General features: G+C 40.7%; 1 protein-coding gene across 2 annotated transcripts in view; it reads left to right on the top strand.

The window, feature by feature from the left end:
* The window catches only part of MACROD2 (mono-ADP ribosylhydrolase 2), a 1,963,046-nt gene that overhangs the window by 1,914,144 nt on the left and 24,570 nt on the right, over nucleotides 1–24,332 (top strand). For both annotated transcript variants that reach the window (XM_066595626.1, XM_066595625.1), the window contains exons 16-18: nucleotides 1,313–1,372; nucleotides 5,702–5,764; nucleotides 6,624–6,683. In XM_066595626.1, the coding sequence (XP_066451723.1) occupies nucleotides 1,313–1,372; nucleotides 5,702–5,764; nucleotides 6,624–6,683 (183 nt within the window). The remainder of the gene's footprint in view (nucleotides 1–1,312; nucleotides 1,373–5,701; nucleotides 5,765–6,623; nucleotides 6,684–24,332) is intronic.

The following is a 24,332-nucleotide window of genomic DNA, read 5'->3' as shown; positions in this document are numbered from 1 at the left end:
CATGCTGCTTGCACTAAATTCTGTCACTTTCATCAACATGCGGCAATAGAAATCTGGATCCATCTAAAGACCATGTTTATCCACTGCTTGGTGACACAATTTTCGGTGCTCTTTTGCCTACTGGAGTCTTGCCTTTCTGTTTTTTTAGACAGCAATGACACTTGAATTGATCGTCTGCTGATATAGCCCGTTCATGTAAGGCATGATAAGTTGTGCATTCACGCACATTAGTTGGAGCACCAACATTGCATTCAGCTGCAATTCGCGCCACCTATTTGACAGAATGATTCGTAACACCCTTCCATGATCCCTTTCATTAATGCGTTGTTTACATCTAAAGGACTCCCTTTTGCCGAATGTCTTTCCTTGATCACAGCGCTCTCGGTATACTCTTGTGTACCCTGTGCCTGCCTCGTGTGGCACAGAGTGTTAAGCTCTCGCTCACGACCTGAAGGTTTCGAGTTCAATACCGGCATAGTTCAGGGAGCCGGCTCAAGGTTGACTCAGCTTTCCATCCTTCCGAGGTCGGAAAAATGAGTACCCAGCTGCTGGGGTGTAATAAATAAATAACCTGAAAGCGCTGTGGAATAAGTTGGCACTATGTAAATAACAAGTTCCCCTTTCCCTCTCCACATCATTGTATGAAAAAAAAAGTTGGCAACTTTTGACATGCTGTCCCTTTCTAGTCCAGCACCGATGACCAGGGTTTGTTGGAAGTTGCTCAGATCGTTGAATTGTCCTATCTAATGTGGATTTACACTGAAACTGATCCACAGAAAACTTGACCACTTGTTTATGCTTTACTCTTGGGTCATGTACCTATAGTGAAAGGGCCGGGGTCTCTAACTAAATGGTCATTCAGTGCATAGTATTGTTTATTGTCTCTAGTACTCTTCACAAGCGTAAAAAGAAGCATTTGTCTGCTATAAGATTTACAAGAATCACTAAATATGTCTGAGATGATATAGTATTAGGTTGCCATCCACTATGAAATATTACAGCCTAATGCTACAACCAGAATGAAATATACATCTCCTCTGTAGACCTATTGGGAGCTCCTACCTAATACTGGACAAGTACATTTTAGATCGTATTAAAAAATTGATTTAAAGTGATTCTTCCCCTTTGTAACAGAAAATAGAAGCATTTGACCATCATGTCCCAGGAGTACTTGTAGTCTAGAGAGGCTCGCGAACAATTGCCTATTGCACATCCTTGTTTATTACAGTTTGTATTAGAATATGTCTAATTTATGGTTATACTATATCTGAATGGAAGGTTTTGAAACAATAGATGTTATTTTTGCTCCTAGAACAACCTGAAGGCCCATTACACACTAATGCAGATGTGGATATGGCAGAAGCATCTCAAGGTAAAGCATATAAATACTTTATCAAGTACAGTTACTACTTTTGTCTATCTTTTGCATACATATGGAGATGTGTGGCACTGCATGTCTTGTTACAGTTACTTTCTAAGGAAACAGTGCCTGCTTTTGGTATAATGAGAACACCTGCCATCCAAACACTGATGTATGCTGCAAGCACAGTTGACTAGGAATAATGTGTCTATTTTTGATGTGCTAGAGGTTGATGATTGGCAGATCAAACAGCGACTAATGTGAGATGTATATTAATTCTTCTGACTCTAAATATACTGTAGGTATTAATATTGTGGATAGTATAAATATCAAGACCTCCTGTACTGCCAAATGAATTGCAAAGCTGGATACAGACATAACCGTTTCAGACCTGATAATAATCCTGTATTATATACTGTACAATGGCTACATTTTATAGTATGTCCAATGAACAAATTGTCAACAAATCAGTCAAAATGAACCAATTTGGTACCATGCATAATTAAAGGGGTTGTCCCGCGAAACAAAGTGGGGGTATACACTTCTGTATGGCCATATTAATGCACTTTGTAATGTACATTGTGCATTAATTATGAGCCATACAGAAGTTATTCACTTACCTGCTCCGTTGCTAGCATCCTCGTCTCCATGGTGCCGTCTAATTTTCAGCGTCTAATCGCCCGATTAGACGCGCTTGCGCAGTCCGGTCTTCTCCCTTCTGAATGGGGCCGCTCGTGCTGGAGAGCTGCTCCTCTTAGCTCCGCCCCGTCACGTGTGCCGATTCCAGCCAATCAGGAGGCTGGGATCGGCAATGGAACGCACAGAAGACCTGCGGTCCACCGTGGGTAAAGATCCCGGCGGCCATCTTCGCAAGGTAAGTAAGAAGTCACCGGAGCGCGGGGATTCGGGTAAGTACTACCCGTTTTGTTTTTTTTTAATCCCTGCATCGGGTTTGTCTCGCGCCGAACGGGGGGGGGGGGGCTATTGAAAAAAAAAAAAAACGTTTTGGCGCGGGACAACCCCTTTAATGATTGGTAATGTTGTTTGTATTTGGGGAAAACTAGTTAGCCGTACTTCCTGATATAAAGGGACAAGGGCAAGCACAACCACCAATTCCCAGCAGCATGCAGAAAGGCAAAATGCTATATGAGAGAGGGGCACTGGTGAAAAATACTGATGAACAGCCACATATACAACTACTATTCATTGGGGGTGGGGTGCACAGTATTATAATTCAACATAGATAATGCACGAATAGGGTGCCAGTCACACGTTCACGTGTAGTGCACTAAGCAAGCTTACACCCTATTAACTTTTTCTAGACCGCACAACGCAAATATACATCATATGGTCATGAAGGGTATATTGAGTAGGCTTGTAAGCTGAGTACACTCCATACGTGGTGGCTATCAGTTGTTTCTGACAGCTGATAGCCTCTGGAAACTGCTATGATCAGAGTTAGCTCTGAGCATAGCAGTTAACTCTTTAGATGCCACAGTCAAAACGGTCCATGAGTCTAAACAGTTAGCGGGAGGGGATGCTCCCTCCTGTTTCGCATTCCCACCCCTGCAACGTGATTTGGGGTTTCCAGTGGGCTAATATGGCAGCCTGGAGTCTACTAAAGGCTCTGAGGGCTGCCATACATTGATGCTTATAGTGAATGGGAATGTTCAAAATTACTATACACTGCAGTACTGTAGTATTGCAGTATGTAGTACAAGCAAACAAATTACTGCAAGTTTAAGTCCTCTGTGTGTACTCAATAAAAGGTGTAAAAAAACTTTAATAATGTTTTTCTAAAAATGTAAAATATTTAAAGTTCAGAACACCCCCTTTCCCATTTTCCCTATTAAAAAAAAAAATTTACAAAACCCACAATATTGGGTATTGCTACGTTCGTAAAAGTCTGCAATATTAAAATATATTATATTAACAGTATTTATCCCCCAAAATGATACTGATAAAAAATACAACTCAAACCACAATAAATGAAAACAAGTTAATGGTCTCAGAATATGGGGATAGAAGCCATTTTTAGTTTAAAAAAAAAATTCGCTTTTTAGAAACAGATAAACAAAAAAAAAATAACGTAATTCTGAAATACAGGGGTCACATTGCAGAGAAGCTAGAGACCTGTTAATTTGGGAGGGAAGCATATAGTCTAACCATGGGATCCAAACTCTCAAGAATTTATCATGTCTATTAGCTATAATAGAAGTTAATTTTTCATTAATTATGTGCCAATTGATGTGACTCTTTACTTCAGAAAAGTCCAGATGATTTCTGCCATTCTTGAGCAACAACTTGTTGGGTAGCAAGAAAAAAAAGGAAATCAATTATTGAGAGTCTGGAGTAATACGGGCAATTCACTTATTCAAGAGGGCTTCCCAGAGATTTCTTCATAAATTACAGCGGGTTACAAAGTAAATGAGTGAATAAACTCTAATCTAGAGGCTTTCTATATCACAGCAGGACCACCAAGTTTGAAGCATATTCATTGACGAGCACAATTGCATTTTTTTCTTTTCTCCCTATTTACATTTTTAAAAAAGTTTTTCATTATATGATAAATTAAATGGTACCATTAGCAATGCAACCCATCCCACATAAAACTATGGCTCTTGGATAGCAGGGATGAAAAAATAAAAATGAAAAATATCTGGTCCTGAAGGGGTTAATGAATATAAAATCATACATCAATGTTTATTATTACTTCTGCAGTCTGACCTTGAGATGCTGGGAGAACCAGGGGTTCCTTACTTGGTGTGGTATACTTAGAAAGTGTGAGACAGCCAGTCTGATCTTACAGAATGAGTGCATTAAAATAATCTGCGATTAGATACATTTTTTCATTTTAATTCTATCATTTACTTGTATTTTGTAACTGTGTATCATTTGAATCACTACTGTATTCTTAAAAATCATTGTATTTTTAAGAAATGATGCAGAATTATTGTGACCTTGATATTCTCACCTCCTGGTAGGGTTCTCAGATGTTGATTACGGAAACTGTTGAATGTACGGTATTTTTCTCCCAGCCAATTAGCTGACTCGCATGTTCTTTAGATTTGTTTCTTTAATCAAAAGAGGATGTTGGCAAAACGCTGTATGTAAATTACAGGACAGCTGCTCTCATCAACAAAAGCTATCAAAATAACCTGACATGTTGTATGTCTGAGAATACAGATCATAGTGTAGCTGTCAGAAATTCCCGTGCATTATTTCTAATTTATAGGACAGGTGTGTCTGTAATTATTCCTATACTCCCCATTTCTTGATTTTTTTTTGGTACTAATAATGTATAAATTTGTTTCTCTAGTTATGCCCAGAAAGGACATTTCTGATGTTTTGACAGATTTATGTAAATGATGACATAGGTCTAGAGATGAGCGAGCGTACTCGGTAAGGACAGATACTTGAGCGAGTATCGTCCTTACCGAGTTCCTGCCTGCTCGCCCGCAAAGATTTGAGGGGCGGGGAGCGGCGGGGGAGAGCAGGGGGGAACGGGAGGGAGATCTCTCCCCCCCCCCCCCCCCCCCGCTCCCTCCTGCTCACTCCCACAACACACCGCTCACCCCCACAGCACCCGAATCTTTGCGGACGAGCAGGCAGGTACTCGGTAAGGACGATACTCACTTGAGTATCTGTCCTTACCAAGTACGCTCGCTCATCTCTACATATGTCCACAAAGCTATTAAAATCACAGATTTTGCAAATTCCTATCTTTGAAATTTTCTAATTAACTACTTATTGTTTATTCCTGACCACGCTAATTAAATCTTGAAGATATGAATTACTAGTATGGGAAATTTTAATATTATGTAAGTTATCGCATTTTCTGCGCAAACTCAGTAGGTAGTTTTCTGATGAGAAAAACTATAAATATGACATATTTTGTCACAATAAAACAAAAAAACATTCAGTTCCCCAATGTATCTGTGTGAGGCCTATGTTTCTCTATGCAGCATGTACTTGTATGTAAAATGATCTCAGAAGGATAATTTATATACTTTGAAAAGTATAATAAATGGGCAGTAAGCCTGCATGGTGTACTACACATAACTCATTGACTGGCACCCTATCATTCCTTTTCTATGTGCAAGTAGTATTAAAGCAGCCCCTCATCATATGAATGGTAGGTGTGGGAGTATTTTGAACCTGTGGCACTTCCCCATTATAGCATGGTGTCTTTTTTGCCTGCTGTTGGCAATTAGTGTTTGTACCTGCCTTTGTATCAGTAAACATGGCTTTTTCTGTAATTTTTTACTTTCGTATATATTGTGTAAGCAATATATGTTAAGCAGGAAGGTTTTAATCTATTAGAACATTTCACTTTCACAGATCAAGAAGTTTCAATGGATAAAGAAAATAGAAATGAGCATGAAATGAGCATTGAACCCCAAGGTACTCGTACATTATAGTATATGTCTGTGTTTGGCTCATTCTAAGCATTATGTCAAATTTTTTGGATCATCTACTGTAGTATCAACATAAAAAAAATTCTTAAAGGGGATGTCTATCTTAGAACCCTTCTCCTGTGCCATATTAGCAGCATAATGAATAGATATTGGCATTTCTCCTGCTTAAAAGGTACATTATACAAAATAACACATCATATCCAATCCAGTAGTGTACTGATAATATCAGAATCACTTTTGCTAGGGAAAGGAACAATCTAAGGATATGGCAGGCAAATACAGGGGTACAGGGAAGTTAAATTCTATGTACCTACCCCTTAATCTGTAGACAGTCACTAAAGCCGTAATCTAAGTGAAGATCAATATCATACAATGACAATAATCACTTTTCCCCTCAAATCTCTTATGTAAGAGAAAGACCAAAAGAGATTATAATCATCCGTATCAGAATAGCCACATTTAGACCATTTCGAATTAGGTAATATATTAAAGGGGTTGTCTCACAATTTAAAATTGCTTCACAACTACTCTTTTCTTCCTGGTTGCTGCTGACCTGAACATGTGACTGCTGCAGCCAATCGCTGGCTGCAGCAGTGACCTTCTATAATCAGTGATTGGCTGCAGCAGTCACATGTCCTGGTTGTGGGAGAACCCCTTTAAAGGAACTAATACACTGAGTTATATTGGATTTTATATATGGTAATTCCTCTCATCCATGTTCTTTGATTCATGCGGTACTGCCCTAGATATAACTCACTGTCTCAGCTCTTCCTGGAGTGTTCTCTGAAGGAATACAGTTTCATTGCTGGTTATCTTTTCTAAAATTATTTTAAATTTGTTTTTAGTTCAAAGCGGAGATATTTCTAAAAAGACCCTCTCTACCCCCCTAGAAGATGACCCAAATGGTAATGTATATACAATGAATTTTGATCTTTGACCCCATGATCTGTTGACATGTGATGTTTCCTTAGAATGTGAAGTTCTTTCCGTTTTGATTTTCTACATTATAGTTGCTTTCATACATTATTTTCAAATGTGTTCCATCTATAAATAATGATGTTACATAAAACATACGATGGGCTGACGGTCCACATCATCTTGCCCAAATGTTGTAGCTCAACCAGCAGCAGAAGAACGATGGCCCCATCCATATTTACTATTATACCGTGTTATTTATCCAGACACACATACTGTAAATGCTGACGTATATTTACTCTTTTATGATATAATGCAGCATCATGGTTGAAAATACAAGCTTTCCTATGGAACACAACAGTATAGTCTGTGTCTCGAAAAGAACGCAGCCAATAGCGGCAGCACTGTGTGTATCACTCTGCAGTTTGTTGTTGGTGATTGGCTACCTGTGACAAACTTCACTGCTGCCAATTACGTGACTTTCTCTGTTGACCATAGTTGAGGCAAGGAGAGGACCGATGGTCAATCCCCTCAATGCCACCACTATCGGCTACTGTAGTATGGATGTGGCGGTGGTGCTCTATAGTTTTATTTACTCTCTAATCATATCATTTTAACTTGCTCTGGGTTGACTATGGGATTTCCATAGATAGTTTGCTGTATGTTTCTAAATGTAGTCAGCCTTCATAATCTATTCAGTGAGTGTGAGGACCGTTTGATGACCAATAATAGTAGCCATTAAAGTGCTCCTAGAGGTTGTCACCCAGTTTTTCATCCACTACTACTAAAAACAATTGGCTGTAACTGAAGGAAATCTGCTTCCTTGGTCGGATTGCTGTTTCTTTTGGTTGCAAAGTTTTTCTCAGTAATTCCATGTCGTCTAAGGCCACACAAACACATTTTCATTGCAGAATCCGCTTGACTTCCGCATCAAATACTGTTCAGGACATGCTACGTAAAATCGTTTTTTCCTACACACAGAATCAAATTGCGATTTCCACGAATGGAGGAAAAACCGCAGAATGTTCTACCTACATGTAGATTTCGTTAACGTCAAAGGAGGCCATCCGACCCGCGGCCCATCTGCAATTGACATTGCGGAAAAGAAACATGTAAAAACAAAAACTGGACTGCCCATGTCTGATGGTGGCTCGCTGCAGCCATCCGTAATAGAAATAAAGAAGAAAAGAGTGTTAGGTACCGGTGGACGCCAGAGTCTCACACGGGAATAGGCCTTACAATGTGCTGTCTCCCGCACAGCACATGGATAGGGTGTCCGTGTACTGAGCAATCCAAGTTGTGCCCATGAATCTCCGGTCCAACTCGCTCTCAGCCGTGTAAATATGGCCAAAGTAATTCTCTGCAGCTGCAGGAGCTTCTGTAACCGTTTTTAAGCTCGAGGCGAATTTACATAGGTTTTCGGCAAAGCGCACAAAGCCAGAATGTAGGCATATAGATTACCTTAAGTACTAAACAATTTCTATAGGCACTCTATGTCCTGCAATACGGTACCTCTACATGGCATTATATTATGGAGTATTGCTTCTATGGAGAAAATATCTCTTTTTCTGGTCACCTAGTTTTCAAAAAAGGAATCAAAAAGTTGTATCTGCGCCAAAGTTGCACCAATAAAAGCTACAGTCTGTCCCACATTAAACAATCCCGCACACAGATACGACACAAAAATAAAGTTATATGTCTCTCAATATGATGTCGCAAAAAAAATTTTTTAAGTAGTTTTAGGCTGGCTTCACACAACTGGATTCCTATCGTAGAATCCACGATTGACGTTCGCATGGAGGATCCACAGCAAATCGCACGCATTGAAAGTCATTGTAAAATTGTTGTTTTGCTCACACTTGCGGATACAAATTGCATATTCTGCGAAACAATGGAGGCTGTGTGATTCGTAGCACATACACAGTTAAAATTGCGTATAAGTCGTGGGTACTTGCGTCATCACCATGCGACGGTGCAGTTGATACAAATATTTTGGAAAAAAATTATCTGTACTGCTCATGACTGACGGCAAGCCGCTGTGGTCATACGCAATGCAGAAACCACAGGTACGGGGGTAACCGGCCAGGCTCAGAGCTGGAGTCCGCTGCAACCCTCCCGCATGCGGAATCTGACCCAATTGTGTGAAGCCGGCCTTATTGTACAGAAGTAGTAACACACAAAAAAAACTGATATAAATTTAACATCATCCCAATCATACCGATACACAGCATAAAAGTAACAGGTTATGTATGCCACGCAATGAATGGTGCAGAATATTAAGCATAGAAAAACAATGGCAGCGTTGTTTCTTTTCTTCCAACCCCACAGAAAGAGTTAATAAAAGTTAATCAATACGTTATCTATATATCGAAAAATGGTGGTACAGAAAATTGTAGTTCAACCCATAAAAAAAGCCCTCAAAAAGGTTAACAGGAACAAAAAAGTTAGTGTTTTCAGAATGCAATGATCGAAAAGCGAAAAAAAAGAATTTTGAACAATTGTTGTGTCCTTAATTGGAACCTATCAGGCGCCTTATGCTGCCCTTACTGAGGACAGCATACAGTAGTGACAGATATGATATTTCCAGCAGTCTGTCACTTAAAGGGGTTGTCCCGCGGCAGCAAGTGGGTCTATACACTTCTGTATGGCCATATTAATGCACTTTGTAATGTACATTGTGCATTAATTATGAGCCATACAGAAGTTATAAGAAGTTTTTCACTTACCTGCTCCGTTGCTAGCGTCCTCGTTCCCATGGAGCCAACTAATTTTCGCCGTCTAATGGCCAAATTAGCCGCGCTTGCGCAGTCCGGGTCTTCTTCTGTTCTCAATGCGGCTCCGTGTAGCTTCGCCCCGTCACGTGCCGATTCCAGCCAATCAGGAGGCTGGAATCGGCAATGAACCGCACAGAAGCCCTGCGGTCCACAGAGGGAGAAGATGCCGGCGGCCATCTTCAGCCGGTAAGTAAGAAGTCACCGGAGCGCGGGGATTCAGGTAAGCGCTGTGCGGATTTTTCTTTAGGTCCCTGCATCGGGGTTGTCTCGCGCCGAACGGGGGGTTGAAAAAAAAAAACCGGGACGCGGGACAACCCCTTTAAGGTATAGTACCTTCATACAGAAGCCGCTGCACCCGGTGAGATGCCGCTTATCTTGCCCACCAGCTGCGATTGCTACTTTTGTCAGTACAGATATAGCAGGCTTTAGTTTGCCTTTCTCTGGCATCATGAGTGAGTTATAGTAGCATAAGTCCCTGTCAGGTCCCCTTTAAGGCTCAACGAGCCATTTAGTTAAAGGCTATGAACACCTTTATGGGCAATTGTTTTCACTTGAATGCATGCATTTTGGGCTGACAAACATTATTAACAATAGGGTTAATTAACAATTGTGCATGGTTTGTCGGCTGCAGCTTTTACATATCACTGTATGTAGAAACTGTAGTCCAGGTCTCAGTAGGAGATCAGTCAGTGAAGTAGGACTGACAGCTTAGTTTCCCTCTGTTCTCTTTTCTTAATAGTTAATTTATAACCATATCAAAGTTTATCCTTGCTGTAGTTAGAAATTAGCAGATAAAAGGTGCAGGAGAGAAGAGATAAGATCTCTTTTTTTTTTTAGATCTCCTATTGAGACTTACGGCTTATCCCCACGTCAATATTTTTCATCAGTACTTTGTAAGCCACAAGCGGGTCTAAAATACAGAAGAAATGCAAATCTTTCCATCATACTGTGAATAAGTTCTTAGACTGCAGTTTCTACATACAGTGATATGTAGAAAGTGCAGAAGACAAACTCGGCAAAATTTTTAATGAAACCCTATTGCAAAAATGATTATTGGTCTAAAATATATTCATTTAAGAGAGCAAAAAATTGCTCCCCAATGTCTCCATGGGGGTTAATCCTAAGATACCCAAAATCCAATGGGAATAATGCCATTTTGTGTATGCTGACAGCACATTCCTCATGTAATAGCTACATAGAATAGCTATAAAATATCATTGTATTTCCTTTCAGCAGAGAAATAAGGTATGATGTGATCAGAGCCATCAGTATTCCCAAAGAGGCATGTCAAGGGCTGAAACATCTTCATAGTTTACAGATGTACCTTGAATTTCAATGATTCTGAGAATTTCAATTTCCACAAATGTCAATTTTTATTTCACAATAAATACCAGGCAGACCAGTGGTTGACAAACATTCTGATATGAACTGCTTAAACCTTGTAATAAACTTCCCGGGTCTAAGATGTTGACACGTACTTAATTGCAAAACCGTTTTAACCGCCCTGACACCTCGATAATGTCTCGACAAGTTAATACACGGCGGGTCGTTTGCAACCATCACTTCTAAATGTTTGCTTTCTGGTGTTTGTATTCAATGCTCACACGGAGTGTTGTGATTCCATACGTAGGGCCGTTCACGCCATATTGTGATTGCTTTGTCTTAGTTAAAGCTCTTGTATTAAATTTAGGTAAATGGTTTTGATATGCTTGAATTGCCGACTCATTTAGTCGCACTATTATACACTAATTGCAGTTTCCTTGTTCCCTGTTTTATTGTCCTATTAACAAAGAATTAACAATTTGCTGCATGATGCAAAATCGCTGTGTTCTATAACACGCCATCAGTCCCGAATGGACGCCGTCAAATTGTCCTGCTAGCAGATGAAAGCAAAATTTTTCAAAATTATATTCCATTATCACAATTAGGGAAACACAATTTTACACTCCGCTATGAATAAACACATCTGCTTTTTTGTTATAGATAACAAATACCATTTCAAGATAGCATCACTTTCCAAAGAACATAACGGCGCACTGCAGATTTGTTTGTACAGGAGATGACAATGGCTTATTTTCTATATTTTCATAATATTTCCTCTCTATAATTGATTCTTACATAACACAGGGAGCCTTGACGTGGCATCCGTTATAGTGCACATCCGATTTAGCACCTAAAAAAAAAACTATTGTTTCTGATGGTTTTACTCATTTTTTACAAGGTTTATTTAGTGATTTGTGGCAAAGCTTGTTAAAATAAAAATCAATTATCTATTGTTTCACAATAGCCATGAGATGGAAGTAATAGACTCCTATTGGCTTCCTAGTTCACCTGTAGAAGGACACTATAGATAGATATAGGCATCCTTGAAGTGCGAGGTCTGGTATAGATATGGCAGCATTGCCTAATCTATTTGCTTAGCAACAGTGATTTCTCACACACTAGGTCTGGAAAAACAATATAAAGGGACAGTTAGAAATATAATATAGACTACAGAAAAGAAGATAATCTAAGCAGAGAGAGCTATACTTTAAGTGAGCAGTCCAATGATTTGTATAAAAATGGTTAAAGACTTTGTATACCTGTTCAATTAAAAAATGAAAGCAGCTTCGCAAACAGTCTTCATAAAAATATCATAATAATATCATTGTGTATACCTATGAGCAGACCTATGTATCTCCATGGTTATAGACCATAAAAATGGCCGCCCTTAGCTATGTGTGTCCTATAATATATAAATCTTGGTATTTGTATAGCGCCAACTTATTCAGGTAATTATTACTTATTACCCCCCCACCAAGCTGGGTTTTTATTTTACCGACCTCGGAAGGATGGAAGGCTGAGTGAACCTTGAGCCGGCTACCTGAATCATGCGGGGATTGACCTTGCAACCGTCAAGTCGTAGGCCAGAGCTTACACTCTGCACCACACGAGGCTCTATACCTATGAGGTCGTATAGTGAGCCAGCCATCAGCTTGTAGGGTGAGCAGCAAGTGGATGTAGTCTGTGGATGATTTCCCGACGTAGGTCCGCTCGGCTATGTGATCTAGTTCCTCCATGTGGCAGCATCTTCTGGAGCTACGTGAATCGCCCCCTATTGGCTCTTTCTCATCCCCTTTGATATTCTGAGGTGCATCTGTCAGTCCATCAGCGCCCTGGTAACACAATCTCTTAGTTCTTGTACTGTATTTATGTACTGAGCTTGCTTCTGAGGATGTGTTTATGTTATGAGTGTGATCCTGGTGCTGTTATTTATGTACTGAGCTTGGTTCTGGTGCTGTATTTGTTATGGGTTTGTTTCTAGCACTGTATTTATGTACTGAGCTTGGTTCTGCTACTTTATGCAGAGCTCAGTTCTGGTGCTGTATTTATGTTATGAGTTTGGTTCTGGTATTGTATCCATGTACTGAGGTTGTTCATGTATTTATGCACTGAGCTGGTTCCGGATGCTGTATTTACAGATGCAGTACATTCTAGCTTGATTGTGATAGCATGGTGAAGAAAGTTATCTTATCTTAACACAACAAAATCCATTGTTAAACAATTCAAAGTGTTAGTAAACCACCCTGATAGCTTGGCACACTATCCTATGACTTTGGGTTAAGAGTCAAGCTAAAGAAAAATGCATATGTATGTTATAAGTTTGGTTCTGATGCTGTATTTATGTTATGTGTAAATACTATGTGCAGTCTGATCCCCCATTGATGTGTTCCTTCATGCCCTCCTTTGTCTTTTGGGAGTGGGGGGAGTTTTAGACTGTGACAAAAATGTTAACCAAGACCTTATTTACTATGGTCCCCAAAGATAAGACCCAAAGGAGAAACTTATAGAGACTTTGTTGCCATCTTTTTTGCAGTCCCCACCATAAGACAGTGACTGTCACACTGATTACAGTGATGCTGTGTAGATATGTGCAGTAGTTTGGGAGAAACTTGCACTTAATAAGTAGCAGCCAGACACAGAACTAGTCCAGCATATTCATGAACTGCAGGCTAGCTGCACCCATCCCACCCTCCAGACAATGATTGGCAGCTCTCTCTGGATGCACAATAATAAGCAGAGAATTGTCAATCATTGGCTGGAGGGTGAGGTGGGTGTTGCTAGCCTGCAGCTCATGAATATCCAGGACTACTTTAAGTAATTCTCTATGCATTTGCTGCTACTGATAAAAGGCAAGTTTCTCAAAAACTACTGCACAGATACACACAGCAGACATATCAGTGTAATTAGTGTGCCTGTCACTACCTTGTGCTGCCCTCTGAGAGAGGTGCAAAAAAATAGTGACAGAGTATTTTTTAGAATACAACTTTTACATGGCGACAGTGATATCAAAGCAAGAAAATCGCAGCAATATCGCATCTGTGTTCTCTGTGATATCGCTGAGTTTTCTCATCTCGCCACTTTGTGGCGCTCTTATGCTGGGATTTTCAGGGGTGAGGTGGGGCTTTAAAATATAAGCCCTACCCTGAAAATAACCCCTAGCTGCATTGAAAAAAAACAAAACAATACATCACCTAACAGGCGCTGTCCGCTCCACCGCACGTCTCGTCTGCAGCTCCAAAACACTTGTCTGTAGTCTTCAGCCAGTGCTTCCTGGTATGGGGTCAAAAATCCCTGCCTTTAGGAAGTGCTGGCTCAGATTGACTCAGCCAATCACTGCAGCTCTCGATGAACCAATCACAGCCATTCCATGCAATAACTGTGATTTGTTCATCGAATCCTGCAGTGATTGGCTGAGCCGCGGCGCTTGAGAACCAATCAGAGCCATCGCTTCCTGTAGGCGGAGATTTTGAACTCCTGACCAGGATGCACTGTCTGTAGACTACAGAAAAGCCTGTCGGAGCTGCAGACAAGACGTGCAGCAGAGCTAACAGCGCCTGTAAACATCACCATGTATTGTTTTTTTTTTTTTATGTAGCTAGGGACTATTTTAGGGGAGAAAGTAGGATTTCCGCATTTTCGTGTAATGCAACACAAAGGAAAGCTCCACAGGGAAACATGGGCTACAAAACAGCGCAAATCGCAGCAATATTCAGCATGCAGTGATTTTTTTTTCTCACAATCTAGCAGCCTACAAAACGTCGCTAATGTAAAGGAACTCATTGGAAAGCATGGGCTTCACATTCAAGCATTTTACAGCGTTGTCGCATCGCGAGAAAAACACACAATATTGTTGCCCGTAATGCTACAAATAATAATAAACTTTATTTGTATAGCGCCAACATATTCCGCAGTGCTTACATAGACGGGGGATACAGAAAGACAAAATACAAAAATTACAGAACCACGGTTACATTTAGTAATCAGTTGATTGATACAATAGGGGTGAGGGTCCTGCTCCAACGAGCTTATATACTACGAATAGAGGGGTGATACAGAAGGTAAAGGGGCTGGAGATGTGCGCGGTATGGCAAAGTGGAAGAGTGAGCGGTGTTATACACATAGACAATGGTCAGACATTTAGCCACGTGACGGCAGAAACGGTGTGACTGCAGGAGCAGTTTATGATGGCTAGCAGGGATTGCAGTCAGTAGGTCAGGGAGCATGTTATCAGGCGACGTACAGAGGGGTTTGTTTAGGGAATGCGGTATGCCTCCCTGAAGAGGTGCGTTTTTAGAGCACGCCTGAAGTTCTGCGAGTCCTGGATTGCTCGGGTAGCCTTTGGTAGTGCATTCCAGAGGACTGGTGCTGCTCTGGAGAAGTCTTGGAGGCGGGAATGAGAAGTTCGAATTAAAGGGACACTCATTCTGGTTTCATTAGCAGGGCGGAGAGCCCGGGGTGGTTGATGGATTGAGATGAGGGAGGCGATATAGGGGGGCACTGCACTGTGGAGGGCTTTGTGGATGAAGGTAGCGAGTTTAAATTGAATTCTGTATTTAACGGGCAGCCAGTGCAGTGACTGGCACAGGACAGAGGCGTCAGAGTAGCGGCTGGACAGGAAGATGAGCCTGGCTGCCGCATTCAGGATGGATTGGAGAGGGTAGAGTCTGGTGCAGGGGAGGCCGATCAGCAACAAGTTGCAATAATCGAGCCGGAAGTGGATGAGGGCAACAGTAAGCGTTTTTAGCGTGTCCACAGTGAGAAAAGAGCAGATTCCTGCGATGTTCTTGAGGTGTAGCTGACATGTTCGGGCCAGAGAGTGGATGTAGGGGGTAAAAGAGAGATCAGAGTCAAATATGACCCCAAGGCAGCGGGCGTGTTGTCTAGGAGTTATGGTGGCGCGACACACTGAGATGGAGATGTCAGGATGAGGTCGGTTAGTGGAGGGTGGAAATACCAGTAGGTCAGTTTTAGAGAGGTTTAGTTTTAGGTAGAGAGAGAGGACATAGTGTTAGAGACAGCGGACAGACAGTCGGTGATGTTTTGGAGGAAAGGTGCAGAGATGTCATGGGCAGAGGCGTATAGCTGGGTGTCATCAGCATACAGGTGGTATTGGAGGCCAAATCTCCTGATGGTTTGTCCAATTGGGGCTGTGTAGATAAAGAAGAAAAGAAGGGGGCCTAGGACCGAGCCCTGGGGGACCCCAACAGTGAGGGGAAGAGAAGGAGAGGTAGAGCCAGCAAAAGAGACACTGAAAGAGCGGTCAGATAGGTAGGAGGAGAACCAGGAGAGAGCATTGTCCTTTAGGCCGATGGAGCGAAGCATACTGAGGAGGAGTTTGTGGTCAACAGTGTCAAACGCTGTGGAAAGGTCGAGGAGGATCAGTAGGGAATAATCGCCCCTCGATTTGGCTATCAGTAGGTCATTGGATACCCTAGTAAGGGTAGTTTCTGTCGAGTGTTGAGGTCGGAAGCCAGACTGTAGGGGGTCTAGGAGAGAGTGCTCTGATAGATGGCTTACAAGGCGGGAGTAAACCAAGTGTTCTAGTAGTTTGGAGATGAAGGGGAGGTTTGAGATGGGTTGGTAGTTGGCAGCATCAGTTGCGTCCAGAGTCTGCTTCTTTAGCAGTGGGGATATGATTGCGTGTTTGAAAGAAGAGGGAAAGATGCCAGAGGTCAGAGAGAGGCTGAATATAGTGGTGAGATAGTAGATGACCACTGGGGAGAAGGAATGGAGGAGGTATGAGGGGAGGGGGTCGCTAGCGCAGGTGTACAAGAGAGGACAAATGGATGGACCTAACGCGAAATTACTCACAGACTGCAAACATGGAGAGAAATAGTTCTGCTTGGACGCCAATAAATGTGCTCAACACTATTTGAAAAGTTTCTAAATTAATTTTAGATGCCTTTGGGTAATATACAAATACATATTTATTGTACTCAACCCAACTCATGGCAACAACCAGATTGGTACAAACCTTTAACAATCTGGTTTCATTGGGAGATGCCTTTAGGAGCAATGAGGATTTACTATACTCCAATACAGCAGTAATAATCTGCTGGTATAACATCGTATTTCTCTAAAGCCACGTTTAGCGTCCCAGTATAGTAATTGCAGTAATTTTCCAAACATAAATGAGAATATTGGCTTTTTTTTCTCTTCGTACATTTGCCTTAATTTCTAATCATGTTTTTACAATTGAAGTTTTGCTCTGGAGTGTGCCACAATCATAATGCATAAAAATCCCAGCATTAGGAAATTGTTTGTTCCTTCAATATCTGCATTTTAATTACTGAACACAGTCGCTGTAGTTCACACGTGGAGAGTTAACGTGGTTTCAGCGTGGTGAATATCTCTATGGGAAGCCTGACGGAGGGGGGGGGGGGAGCTTTGATGTATTAGTCAAATGGTGATCTATACAATGTGAGAAAATAACTGCATCCTTGATTTATAGTTCTTTATCATATTCTGCAGATCTTATTTCCATGGGTAACACTCTATAGTAAATAAGCATCTACTATATCAGCATGGATGTCTTTAGTGGCCACCTCTTCAATGTGCACTTTTCCCCTAAACATTATGAAAATGACATCAGTAAGGCATAACCCAAATTGTTTCTCAAAATTCCTTTACGTTCAATATTGGTTCATTTCGTAACATGATTGCCAATGATGTCTGAACAATAATGTGATCTATCATTTACTCGTATGGGTTTATAGGTGAAAAGAACTCTGAAATTGGACCCATATATCTGACAAAGCCCTCAGCTGAACACTCATTTGCTAACAGCCATATCTCCTGACTTGCCCAAACACATGAACTCTCAACCAAGTGTTTTTGCATTTTTGGTGGAGAAAGTCACAGCCTGACAACTGGCAGTGGATTGTCTCTAGGAAGAACAAAAGGATCAAATGTTGAAATTCAATGTCCCTCATCCTCCTTTCCTGTGATATCATGTGTCAGGGGAAAGTCATGAAGGTCTTCATGCACATGCTATAGTTGACCGATTCCTGCCAAATTTTGCAAGTTAAGATGACTTTCTGCTAATGTGTATGGCACCTTAGAAGGGTTGTCCAGCTGTAAACTATTGATGGCCTTTTCTTAGGACAGAATACGAATAGTAGGTCAGTAGGGAGCTATCACCTGTGAAACCCACTGATCAGCCGTTTGCTGGGCCAGTACACTCATGCACTGGACTGATTTTTGCAGAAACCGTTTCTTATAGCAGTGGCCATGATAGGCATTGCAGGCCAAGCTCCCATCCATTTCAATAGGCCCATCCTATTACAATAAAAATAGAGCTGTCTACTTCCTGTAGAAATCTGGAAATTGATACATTTTACAATAGAACTGTGAACACTGTAATACAAGCACAAATTATTTCTAAATCTGAAACATGGCTAAAAGTTATATAATACAAATGTTTTATCTTATCCTTAATTATCATCTGGAACATTGCCCAATTGTGGTAAATTTTCATAGTAATCATGGTATTCCATTGATGTAAACTGATTTACAGCCTGTAAGTCATTGTATTTGTCCACATGTAATGGAAGAACAGTAGAGGAGAGATTATTCAACGTTCCAACATCTTCGGAACTATGTTTTGTGAGTTGTGACAAAGTCCAAGGTCCGCTGTAGTATGCAATGCTGCACAGCATGTTGCACTATAAATATCATTTTCCATTCCCTTAGTTTTTTAACTGCATAAGAACACTGGCACAGGGAAAATGGATGTAAAAGTGCATCATAATTTTGGAACATGTCCTGTTTGCATCATTTTTCCTGGAACTGTGTTTTTTTGCATGGCTCTGAAATGGACTTGGTCATTTTTTTCATTTGTCTGCCTTCACCAACGCATTCTACAACAATAATCTACAAATTGGCAGGTTCTGTTTAAAAGTGCAAAAAAGTGTACCTTTAATTGCCCCCTTCTCAAGCCTTTCAATTTGCAGCACAATACAGTAACGCTGAGCCTCACCTGATTGGCACAACAAAATTCACTCCCTCTGTCTTATTTGCCTGGTAATCTTCCGATAATAGTAAAAAGTTCATGCCATTCATGGGGAAAAGGAATGGATCAACTTTAGCTAAAACTCCCATATGATTACAGACTTTCTAGAACCTACCAGCCCATATGATATGTATTCCTTTTTTTGTTGTGTTGCTGATCACAAAAATATGATACTGTACCTCTCAGCCAAATACTGTGTGCTCCAGCCCCATATACATACATGCACGATTGTGTATGTTGAAATCAAACATGCCAAATCCTTGTATTTCCTTCCATCTGCTTCATCTCTACATGTCAAGCCAAGATAAGCAGGATCAGGCGAAATGTACTTAATATGTATGGACTGCTAATATCTAGAGCCTGGTAGATTTCCACAATACTCTTAAAAAATCGATGCCTTGGTAAAGCCCGCATGCTACTAAGCTATATCATTTAATATACTGTACTGTATTTCTCTGGCAAAAAAAGGATCTCACTAAAAATGTTGACTAGCAGTGGGTGTATGTTAGTACAAACCAATTTTTGCTATACGATATGCTATTGGGGTCCAAATTCAATTATCAGAGGTAAGCTTAGCTCAGGAGACTAACATTAAATCACACATACTGTAGAATAAGTAGTTCAAAAAAGGTTTTAGGCAACATAACTACTGGATATGGATGCACGTTCCTGGTACGTAAACCATTTCCCATCTGAATATGTAAAAAATAGTGCACTGGCACAGCACAGCAGTTGCTTCACGTGATTTTATTTTAATCCACAGAAACTCCTCCAGAAACGTTGCGTACCTTTTCATTTGCACCAGCAGTGTTTTTGTGGATCAAAATTAAATCACTTCAAGCAAAATTACTGAACTGTTTCATAACTCTTTTTGTTCACAAAATAAAAGTAGACCATAAATATGGCGCTCTCCGTTTTGATGCTTAAATGTTCGCTTGGCTGACGTGTTTATTTTCCCATCCAAAATTCAATTCCTGACCCCCTTATTGTCTATGCAGTTCCACTGGAGAGGGGCGTTCTACACGGGTTTTTGACACCTAGTTGTAAAGGGAATGGTAGCATTGAATACTTTCAAGTGCCCCATAGCAACCACATGGTTTGCCTTTATGATACACACAGTACACCCTTGGATCTTTGCCTTTTCTGTGATATCTTTTGGTCGATGCCTCTGCCCTATTTGCGTTTTAGAACTTCTACACCAAACAAATTACTACAGTTTCGGGGCAAAATTTTGTCTTTTGTGCTGATGCCCCTCTGATCCATTCATTACAAGTCCCATTTTCAGCTGTTCAAGATGGCCAACATAATCTTCTGACTATGCAATTCCTGTAGTGTGTTAGACTACCAATGAACTATACCTGCTCTCTGATTGGCTAGCACTGTTCACATGATCAGTGCTGGCTAATCATAGAGCATTATACAGTGTTTTTAGAGCGCTATGACATTACAGGATATAGAAATTAAATAATTAGAAGGGTTGTTGAATAGGGGATCTTATGAGTGCCGGACTTGGAGTCAGGAAAGAACCTTTCTCTGAAGAGTGTTGATCCAGGGATTATTCTGACTGCCATTATGGAGTCAGGAAGGAATTTTTTCTCCCAAAATGGGGTAAATTGGCTTCTACCTCATTGGTTTTTTTTTTGCCTTCCTCTCGATCAACATGGAAGGGGAAGGGGTTGAAACAGGCTGAACTGGATTGACATTTGTCTCTTTTCAGCCTAGCATACTATGTTACTATGTATTAGGTAGCAAGAAAATTTAAAACTGGATCCTGGTGGACCAGAGGACATAGAAGAATGTTAGCAGGTAAAATACCCATCCGTCCAGCAAAATAATTTTACCCTGAAACCAAAGGGTCACTTTAAACAATGACATCATTATCCATATGAAGTGTGCTAGTCTATGATGTCACCAACCCCAGTGTTATGTTAAGAAGCAGTTTGTTATTCTTTGAAGTCCAGTTTCTAAAAAACATCAGACTTGGATCTCGAAATTAGTGTATTCTTAACAAAATTGTTTTCCCAAACTCTGATTAATATAGGCTCGCTAATTAGTAGGCATCTCTTCCGAAAGGCCTCATCATTTCTTTTGTTGTTTGAACACTACTTTCAGCTTTTGATATTGATGCCTTGGATTTCTTTCTTTATATTCTCTACCTTACAGAAAGTAATAGTTTCATTGACTAAGTAATTAAAAGCATCATGCACCTTTTCTCTCTGGCTAGCTGCCCTTCTGTTCTTCACCGTTGTTCCCAGTGTAATGTCACTAGCAGATGGTCCGAGATTTTTCACCCTTTCAAAAGTTTCATTTTATTCCCATCTCATCAAGCATGTCTCTGCCAAGTGTAATTAGCTTAAGCTTTGAAACCCTCACTGGAGATCAGTTAAAGTTTCAATAAAGCGTTTAAAATGAGAAGGTTAGACATGTCTGAGATAAACCTTAATGCTACAGACTCATTTACCAAACTTTAGTAAGCAGTCTTTGTTTCTATGTTGTCTTCTATGAGACACTTAGAGAAAGCCATTAGCTTTCGTTGTGTTTGGATAACAAAGCTGCACAATTAGAGCACACAACTAAAGGCTCTTACCTTTCAGCAGGGTCAAGCTGACTCTGGTTTCAATTAATTTTAATAAAAGCCCCCCTTTTAGACTGTCTTAGACTAAGTGGTAAGTTTTTAACGACAGCACAAAACTAATGAGCACCAAGAAAACTTAGGAACTAGAAAATGTGTTTATATATAGAGTTTGGTAAGATGAAGACAAATTAATTATCAGCAGGAATGATCTCCTAAATCTTTATCTGAATAAAACAGAGTATCAACTTTAAAGCAGCAAATTCATGAGAACGCCGGCTTTGTTTCTAAAGTTATGGCATTCAGGCAAGAAATCATAAATCATTGTAATAACAAGAAGTCAATTCTTCTAGTCTCGTACCCATTGGTCCAGAAATCCTGATAATCCAGCTTGCAACAACAATAGCCATTCTGTTGCTGGTGTGCGAGACAGCAATAACTCACAGCTGGTTGAATAAAATGTTTAAAGACTTAGAGGCTATGTACACCTTCCTGCACCTTTTTATATACATATTAAAAAAAATTTCAATTGGAATTAATTAACATTTTTTTAACTTTTTCTCCTAGCCTGTAGTGTACAGCTGTACACTATAAGCTGGAGGACTGACTTTTTTTGCAGAAGTTGTCAGTCAAGCTGACTGATGGGTTCTTGGGTTCTGCAGCAGGGAGGGATTATTGGGAAAATTACAAAACAGGAAAGGGGGATCTCAATAAAGAAATATACAGCAAGGAAGGAGGTAGCCAGACCTTGCCCTATTTCACCTCAGACGTTCTTGTGGCTAGCACTGAGTGAAGAAAGAAATTCTGATTATTCAGGAACAATGATACATCTCAAATTACTAATCACTTCAGTAACGCGTTGAAGGCAACCAATCAGCACTGAGATGTGTCATTGTTCCTGAATAGGCATAACCTTTTTCTTCTCTCTGTGGACTATTCTCTTCTGCTACATGAGCAGCACCTAGGATGCCCACCTTTTTAACCCTAAGGCTCCATTCACACGAGCACAGAAATATAAGCCCCCCCCCCCTCGAAAATAAGCCCTAGCTAAACTACATGGGGAAGAAAACAGCAATGCTCAGCAAATCAAGGCTGGCGCTTGATCATTCACAGGCATTCAGTGAATGACATTACTGAATGGCTGTGCTTGGTTCATCGAGCGCCGGCTCTGATTGGCTGAGCCAGCGGCGCTTGTGATCCAATCACAGCACTCGCTTGCTGGAGGTGGGGTATTCAAAGCCCTGTTACCAGGAAGAGAGTGCTGTGTCAGCACTGAGGATTACACTGCAGCGTCGGGGACCAGCTCGAGGGACCCAGATGCCGCAGGTCAGGGGAATATAAGACACCCCCGAAAATAAGGCACTGTGTCTCTTTTGGGGCAAAAAATAATATAAGACAGGGTCTTATTTTCGCGTAAACACGGTAGATAGGAGGCATGAGGTTCTTTGGCAGGTGTGTATTTTAAATTTCGATCCCTCCCCTACACATTTTCTTTGGTTGCCAAGACCTCAAGTGAGCACTTGTTACTGCAGTCTCTTGCTGCTCCTACTGAACAGTTGGTGCTGCAACTTCTAATTCTTCTCATCGGCATGTGTATCCTCTTTTGCTTACTTCTGATAAAATTATGTATGGGTGGCATAAAGACAAGCAGAGTTGCAGACCGCACAACCTTAACCCAATAAGGGATGAACTGGTAAATTGCAATCGCCACAAGGAAATTGATGGGTGGCATATGTATGCGCCGTTGTGAAGCGACAGCACAGGAAAGTTAAATGAAAAACATGTGCGTGAGATATGCTGTCATGCGCAGTCCAATATCGCTGCCATTCGCAGCAATAGGCCAGCTCACCTCTGGCTCCACAGCAGTAAAATCCTGCGTGACTCACATTGTGTTTTACGTATACGGTCATGTGAGCCCTGCCTTATTTTGAAATGGTACAGTATTTCAAAATAAATATGCTTTAAAGTTTGACATGAAAAGGTACCTCTCCAGCCTAAATTAACTCCTAGTGCCCTCCTGACCTCCATTAATTCATAATGCCTCTCCTGTTCTAAATTCATTCATAATGTTCCTCCTGGCTTCCATCAATTCATAATGCCACTCTTGGCCTCCATTAACTGATAATGCTCTTTATAAACTAAAATAAAAAAAAGGTATACTCACTTGCATCGCTCCTTCCACTCCCAGCCTCTACGTTCTGTGCCACCTGTACTGCTCAGTGGAGAACTTCTTATCAGAGCAATTGCTGCAGCCAATCCTCAGCCTTACCAACACTAAGGCCAAGGATTGGCTGCGCCAATCATGTCTGCATGTCAGGTGATCACTCTAGCAGGAATTCTCGGGTTAGCAATGCGGGTGACGCAGACTCCGAGGCCAGGAGAGGAAGAAGCAATGCAAGTGAGGTGAGAATATCTGTTTTTTATTTTAGTTCACTGCACTAAAAAAAAAATGTCCCCACTCCACCAGCCTCAAGACCTGACTGGGATTTTTCCAACCCACCGCTGGGGATGGATAATACATATTTATCATGGAGATAATGGTCACAAGCTGATACAATGTAGAAGCCATACTTTAACAGTGAAGGGAGGGAGCACAAAGCCTGTACAATGAAAGTTAATGAGCAGATAAAAAATACAGCATCTGAAAGGCAATTTTTTCATTTTGACAGACGTTTTTCTTCAACACAAAAGAATAACTCCGATTTTCAAGTATTCCTTTAGCTGGTTTTGTTTTTGGTTTTTGTACAATTCAATAGAAATCCTTTTTCGTTCCCATTTATATATTCTTTAAGACGCAGTCACTAAACACGTGGATTTCAAATAAAGAGAATGCAGTGAAGCATTTGATACATTGCCTGTCAGCCTGACAGATTGTTACATAGTTCACCAGTTTATGACTTCAAATTCAGACCCAAATGTAATGTCTCCCGGAAAGTTTAAAAGCAGAAGAAAATTGAAA

The sequence above is a fragment of the Eleutherodactylus coqui genome, chromosome 3 (genome assembly GCF_035609145.1).
Source record: "Eleutherodactylus coqui strain aEleCoq1 chromosome 3, aEleCoq1.hap1, whole genome shotgun sequence".
NCBI classification, from domain to species: Eukaryota; Metazoa; Chordata; class Amphibia; order Anura; family Eleutherodactylidae; genus Eleutherodactylus; species Eleutherodactylus coqui.
Note: the sequence above shows the minus strand (reverse complement) of the source record. Positions and strands in the feature narration are given on the sequence as shown.